A 7,644-nucleotide genomic window follows, 5' to 3' on the forward strand; every position below is an offset into this window, starting at 1 on the left:
AGCAGGGAATTGGTATTCCAGGTGTATTTATGTGTTTGTACACATGTACATTGCAGAGATAGCAAAAAAAAAAAAAAAAAAAAAAAAAAAAGGAATTCGCAGATTATAAACATGCCCATTCAGAGCCCTATAATGACCCCATCACCCCCAGGGGTAACCAATATGGAACTTATTTTAGTACATGTATATATTTCCCAACAGAAGGATGGTGAGAAGAAAGAAATCTATCTTTGTAATTTAAGACTGTCACAAAAACCTAACAGTAAAACAAATTTACAAGAAAAGATGTATTGCAGAGGAAATGAATAATTGATATTTCCATCCTGCAAAGGCTTGACCCTCTATACCCTAACATCAGTATGCATATTCTCCATAATGTTCTTCATGCATATCATAGGCTGCTAACAAGGAGAATTTGAGTACCAATAGAGACAGGGTTCATACCCTTTTTCAGAAACAAATTTCCAGGACTTTTCCAGTCTCGGATTGATTTTTTCCAGGACTCCAAATTTCACCTTAAAATAAGCCTTTCATTCCCAAGATTTCAAACTAAATTCTACTCCAATACACATTTTTCATAATGTAAAATCTGAAAACTTTATTGCTTGATTTAAGCAAAATTTCCAGGACTATCCAGACCCTGTAGTCTTTTTCCAGGACTTTCCAGCCCTGAAAAATGTCAAAATAAAATCCAAGGACTTTCCAGGTTTTCCAGGACCCATACGGACCCTGCAGAGAACTTTTTAAGTTGGCAATCATTTCTTGTATGACCTTAACGTTTGATTCAGGGGTGATATTGTAAACAGAAATTAGAGTCTAGTCACTCTTAGGGATCAAAGGCTGAAACAAAAGAACTGGGTGGACTGGGGAGCATTGCACTAAAAAGTGACCAACCCCCACCCTCCCCCGTCTAAATTAACAGATGCATCTAGCACAACTTTAAGCAAATTGAAGGCACCAGAGAACAAATGAATTGTAGACTGAGACATGTACAGTACCTGACATTCCACAATACTCTCGTCAGCCTCACATGTGCCGTAAATCTCATCCACAGCCCTTTTAAGGTTATCAAACAGGTAACTCCAGTAGCGAGCTCTTAAATCGTTTTTCTTTCCTGAGAATGATCCTGAAAATTTTCTACTTCCTGAACGAGACCTGGCAGGAGATTTGGTTCCTCCTTTCTGAGCTGGAGATCCTTCTCTTTCAGATGAGCCAGATTTTTCAGGAGTTGAATGGCGCTTTCTGTTCACCATCCTGGGTTTAGCCTTTTTTCCTTTTTCTGTTTTTAGGGATATAGAAATATGAGAAAGAAAAAGCAAAAATCCCAAGTGCTTGAGTCACACAAAACACACTGTGGTATGAAAATCCAAACAACACTTGAAATAAATTTAAAGAGGCACACCATTTGGAGTAACCCTACGTGTACCTCTGAGCAGAAATATATAATTCATACAAAACAAAAATACCATGTTGACTACTACTAAAGAGATGGTTAAACTACACGTTGAATTAAATAGATATCGTACCTTTTTTTTCAAGATTGTCATTTAAGTCTCTCGATAAGAATTAATGATGGAAGAGATTTTCACAACATCCAAACTATAGTCAGTACTTTTCAAACAAAGGAATTAGTACTAACTAAACTTATCATTTCACCTGATTCCATTTTCTTTATCTTTTGAAACAAGTAAGTGGTTTAGATTAATCTTATCAAAATTGTACAGCTGATTTTTGTGCTATCTTAAAATTCCCTCCCAAACAAATTTGCTAAAACTAACTGAGTGAGTATCAATAATCATGGATAAGATAATTCAAATCAAGCATACTCTAAAATATTTCTTGGAGTTACTCAATGAGTATTTAATATTGACAAAGGAAATCAAGAATGATTGACAACTTGGTCATTTTCTAAGTAATGTTAGTTGAAGATTCTCAACTCAGATTTTTTTCTGATTTAGATCATCCAGAGATTTATTAAATTCATTTATATTGTAAGTCAAAGCTTCAACACTATACCTAACACCTTCTAAAACAGCATACAGTGTACATGGAAAAAGAAATAAAAAACATACACAGAAAAACATACAGTACAACATTACTAAAATAAAATAAGATAATCAGTCCTCAAAGGCAAAAAAAATTCGGAGTACATTGCTGGTGGTATAATAATAGCAGACCTTACATGTTTTAGCTGTTATCAATTTTGCCTTGTTCACTTAGTCAACCTAAAAGTAACGTTGCCAAAAAATATGATTCAATGTAAAATATGCTTCAGATGTTAATGTAAGTAACACTGAAATTTGAAAGGAAATTTTAATATCATTTCATCCCGGGAGTGGCTTCATAAAAACACATTAAGTTCATATGAAATATTCCATACACAACAGTGATCAAACCCAGTAAAATATTTTTAATTTAATTCCATTGTCGTAGTAATCTTTTGTTACAATATAGTTGAAAACCAAATTGAAAACAATTCTCAATCAAAATCAACTTCTTCGAATCATTCATTTCTATTGTATAAAAATAAAATATAAACATTTCTGACCATTATGAATTTTGAGTAATGAATGTACAGAGCAATTGTTAGTTTGCAGTACATATTCTTGAATAAAAAATACTTCTTCCTCATTTGCAAAAATTCCAGACATGGGAGACAAATACCCAGACATTTACAATTACCATCATGACAGCAGTTCTATTCCTAACACTAATCTGCCCTTAAAGAAAATCATTGTTTATAATATTCTTGGGGTAAAAGAAAAAAATTTGCACTGAAAAGATTAGCATAATGAAAGAAGCTATGAAAAATCTACACTCCTGCAATAAAAAAAAAATGAAATAAATAAAAAAGCCAACCATCTCATTTTAGCAGTGTGCATGTGTGTGTATTACAAACTTTTTTCATCATGGAGATATTTTGCATAACACTTTACTAATTAATTTTTCATGTCCTTCTACTTTTGGTGTTTGAATTTTAAAAGCAGTTCTGCTCTGCCCTCAACAGCAAATCCCTTCAGTTTAAATCTGATCAAGAGTGGTTTCAAAATTTATGAATTAAAGCAGAGTAAGATTTTAAAATGTTCTAAACCCACCTTAAAAACACAAAAACATAAGCCCCCTGCTTGAGCTAATGGCTGACACTGTTCGTATATTTACAAGATTTGGTGTCTTTCAATATGGCGAACCATTGATGAAACAATTCAGCTTTCATAACAGGCCACAAATTTCTTCTTCCTGTGGTATTCCTCAAAAGATTTCTTTGGCTATTTTCTGATTTTGGATAGAAGCAATTGGATTCTATCCACCATCAAGCACAGCACTTTTTCATTTGATTTGAATCGAAGCAAAATGTAAAAAGGATGTATTCTGTAAATATTAAAATAAATTGACGGAAGAACACACTATGGATCACAAACAATAGAGATGCTTAATAATGAGGGGGAGTTTGCATTTCATTGTCCACAGCTAATGTGATCAAAATCTATTATTTATCATTTCCACAAAGCTGTCTTAGTGGGCAGGATTTTAAAACATCATGTCATGGGATCCAAAAATAGCCAAAAATTAAGAGCACATTTCAGCTTTAAGCTTACATCACAGCATGAGGGAAAAAGCAAAAGTTTCAGTTTATACAGAGATGCGTTGAAGTACAAACAAACAGTCACTATGATAATTTTTTAGAAATAATTTGCTTTAAATGCTATGACTATATTATGAGGAATATGGAGGAAGGAAAATTAAGGTGCTACAGTTTGCCATTTTTTTATTTTTGTTGAAATTTGAATGCTTTGTCTATTTTTTTTCTTTCATCTCTTGGTCTAAGAAAAAAAAAATTAATGTAAGTTTTACAAGATGTGTCAGACAGTAAAATGTCTAAGTAGCTTTCTTGTGCTTAACTAAATATTCCTGTAAAAGCTAACATTGTGGTGCCATTAACTGGCTATTAGCAAGAAGTTTAAATAGGAGGCAAATCAATTTTAAAAAATGTCAACTGTTTAGCCCTGAGGATGACTGGCATTTCTCATTAAAGGTACCACTCCAAATCAAACACTAGGCTCATGAGAATTATGGGAAAAACATTTTTGATCCTTCTTGTGAGTGCCACAGGAAATAGTCCATTTTACAGTTGTGTGCTTGGTTGCCAAGCCTTTGAATGGGGTTGATGTTGAAATTTATTAAAGCTACAGTCTCTGTAATTACATGATTGTAAAAACCTCCACGTTGCTATATAATAATAACGATCACATCAATGCAGGGTTGGCAAAAAAGTTCAGGAAAATTGATGTTCAAAAAAATATATTAATCTTGAATTTTTGCAACAAATAAAGGGATAACCTGAGTTGTGGTGACTGGTTTGTAAATGTACCACTCTCTGAGTCATTTATTGTTTAGAACAGATAATTATATCCAAGCAACTTGTCGTAAACTTTTGGTGATTTATTTCCTAAGGCTTTACAACTTCCAGATAATCATGCATATTGCTAAAAATTTGTTGAAATCACCATCGTCCAGTAATTTTTGTCGAACCATTTGACTCCTGAGAGTTACCAGCATCTCATTTCTCGTTATAATATTTACCCTGGATCAGCATTAAAGTCACAAGAATAAAATAAATGATCACCAACTAAAGAAGTTCTTGATCGTTAAACAAATTCTCGTCAGCACCTCAGGAAATGTATAGAGAACAGTATAGAAGATTCACTCACTGAGGCTGAGCTAGGATGTAATGGGTTAAGGGATCCTATCATCTACACACTTTGTATAGAAATCATCTTACTCTCAAGATCTCAGTGATAATTCTCCTTACTGTCTGCTATACATTTGTAAGGATATTTGTCTGGAGAATTTAACAAATGGTAAACACCACAGTGTACACTATTGAGTTATGGATACATGCAGGAGGTTGCTAAGCACAAAAGAAGCATAACAGTCACTTGAGGTGATAGCCGAGAGCAACTCTAGCTTCATGAGTGGCGTTTACAATTTATTTTATAACATAACATCGATACGTTGTAGCAAAAGAGTTTTCTTTCATTAAACAAATCTTATATGACCAGAAAAAACAAGCTCATGTGGAAAACTAGTCTTTACATTTGCTCAGGTCAGCAACGTACAACCATGGGCAAATGGTGGACACTGACCAATCAGAGCATGCACTGTACTTTGGTTATGTTGTAAATACATGTAGTGTTGAATCAAACCTCCTTATGTTGATGTTTTTCTTTATTCTCACCACTTGTCTGCTCTAAGGCATTTTTATATTAAAGGGAGAAATTAGTCCTTGGTCACTCCTGGAAAGGGTCCAAACACTTAACTTGAGAATGTTCGTTCTGCGAACTTAAATTCAAATCATATGATATCCCCCAATTGTATGCTTGAAAGTGTATTGATATCATACGCGGAAGGTTATGATAATCAAATTATCTTACCCTCCTGATTCGGCTCTGTAACAGGTACTGACCATGTTACCAGGTTTCGAGCAATTCTTCCTTCCTGTTCAACCAGTTTACGTACATGGTCATGGCTGTTTGTGCGATTGACACTTTTCTGTTGATTACAGTGAATACATAGGCATTATTGACCGAGTGTGAGGTCAGGATGGTTGGATTTTGGTCAAGTTCTGTATGCTTTTTAATGGACCTCAACACTTGTATCAGTCTATAAAAATGCAAGGGAAGAACCAGCTACTATCCAGCTATCTTGGCTGAACAAGCTTGGTGAATAAATGATTTATAATAATTTTATGGCAAAAAGATTTTGCTAAAGTAAGAATTATCAAGAACGACTTGTTTAATTTTCAGCATAGGGAGAGATAGCCAACTGTGATCATGCATGCTTGTTTAGGTTTTCTTTGTTTTGAGTGTCTTTGCAACTCCTTTCCTAACACTGTCCAAATATTGCAAACTTTGTAAGTTCCCAGCAAAGGAATTCGTATTTGAGCTGGATCAAAGTGGACAATCCCTGAAGCCAGATCTTGCCTGGGTAGCCAATCAGGGCACAGGATTTGATTGTTGCTAATAACCAGCATATAACAGGACTATATAGACAACTTTTCAAGAATTCTTCTGTCACAATAACTCTTCAATCATCTAGTTTACAAATATAAGCTATTCATAGTCCCTCTTTTTCAGCAAAGACTGTAGTGAAACTCAAAGAAATAGGTGAAAAAAATGTATATTTGGAAACTTTTGTAACCCTGGACAAATATTTTTTTCACTGATTTCTTTACACTCAAGTGTAGGATTTTGCAAAGGAAGGAAAATTATTTTTATTCCTTTACTTATAAGTGATTATGATATGGATTCTCATCTACAGTGTGTGTATAGTACAAGTCTGAATGTTATCAGTTCAAAAGGTGTTTCATCTTTTAAAATATACAAAACTAAAAAAAACTGAGGTTTCCTTTTCCCAAAAAATTATATAAATTTTATGTAATTAAACCTTAGTTCCACATTATATTAACCTGCAGATTCTCTAGTTTGCAATGTCAACGTACATGTATCACGCTAATCAACTTTATAATAGCACTGTTGGGGAATTGAGCGTCCCAAACTGGGATTAACCCAACATACTTCTGAGAAATACACACTTAGTACACAAGACATAATTATAACATTAACAAAACTACCAAGCTCAGCAGAATCCAAACACATTTAAATCTTTCTTTCAAAATTTTAATTAATCGTAATCATAAGGTAAAGCAACACAAAGAGCCAAATCGATTACTTAAATCAATATCTAATCTTTCAAATAAACAGATGCTGAAGAAACCAAAGAAATTGAGAACCCTTAGCCCTACGCTTATTCACTGAGATACAACATCCGTTTTCAATTTGGGTAAGTTTACTGTGTAATGTATTTCGGATGTCAATGGAAATTTGCTGACGGTGTCAACAGAAATACAACATGCAAGTACCTTTCCAGAATTGTTCTTCCTTCCGGACGAATTCTCTCGATGTTGACTTTTTTCGGAGCCATGCTGTCCACAAAGACTCTCGTTCGATCGCGAACTAGAAGAAGAAGTCCGAGGACTGGAACGTTTCCTTCGACCAGCGCTGTCTTGGGATGACATTTTTCGTCAAAAGATCCCAAATCTGAAGAACCACGATTCTTCAGTTGGTTGCACAATACTTCTCAAGACGCGTGATTAAGTTCTTAATGTCATCCCAAACTAACTAAAAGTCGAAGAATCATCCCTTTAAAATTGTTTTCAAAGAGCTTCGTGGAACCCGCCATTTTATATATTCAAGTAACTAAGAAACCTCCAGGAGAGCCTCGTTTTGGTACACTACCCGTTCCCAGCTTTTCTCGACTGTTACCACTTCGTGGGCAGAATATTAGATAGATAGAGATAGATAGATAATAATCTTTAGACAGGGTGCGTTCTCACAGAAGTGGTTTTCAGAACGGCCCTGTAACTACCCACCCAACCCACCCCAGGGAGGACATCCATCACACAGTAATCTCGTGCGTGGGAAATTAACGTCTCCTACCCCAACCCTGCAGGAGACGGGACCTCCATTTATTCGTCCCTATCCGAGAAGACTAGAATATCTAACCATTTCTTGATGTTAAAGAAAGGAAGCATATTCTTCTCAGTTAATTTTAAGACCCTGAGTGTTGGTCCGGCCGGTATTGAAC

At 34.8% G+C, this 7,644-nt stretch overlaps 1 protein-coding gene across 2 annotated transcripts in view; it reads right to left on the bottom strand.

Moving 5' to 3' along the window:
• Positions 1 to 7,264, bottom strand: part of LOC111321684 (S phase cyclin A-associated protein in the endoplasmic reticulum) — a 25,005-nt gene extending 17,741 nt beyond the window's left edge. Inside the window, exons 1-3 of one of the 2 annotated variants that reach the window (XM_088756091.1) lie at positions 6,920 to 7,264; positions 5,433 to 5,550; positions 999 to 1,279 (exon numbers count right to left, since the gene is read on the bottom strand). In XM_088756091.1, the coding sequence (XP_088612217.1) occupies positions 999 to 1,279; positions 5,433 to 5,550; positions 6,920 to 7,075 (555 nt within the window). In that variant the 5' untranslated portion in view covers positions 7,076 to 7,264. Of the gene's footprint in view, positions 1 to 998; positions 1,280 to 3,095; positions 3,378 to 5,432; positions 5,551 to 6,919 lie in introns of those variants that run through there. The other variant, XM_088756092.1, reaches the window with a different exon arrangement.
• Positions 7,265 to 7,644: the final 380 nt, after the last annotated feature.

Source organism: Stylophora pistillata, chromosome 4 (genome assembly GCF_964205215.1).
Source record: "Stylophora pistillata chromosome 4, jaStyPist1.2, whole genome shotgun sequence".
NCBI lineage: Eukaryota > Metazoa > Cnidaria > Anthozoa > Scleractinia > Pocilloporidae > Stylophora > Stylophora pistillata.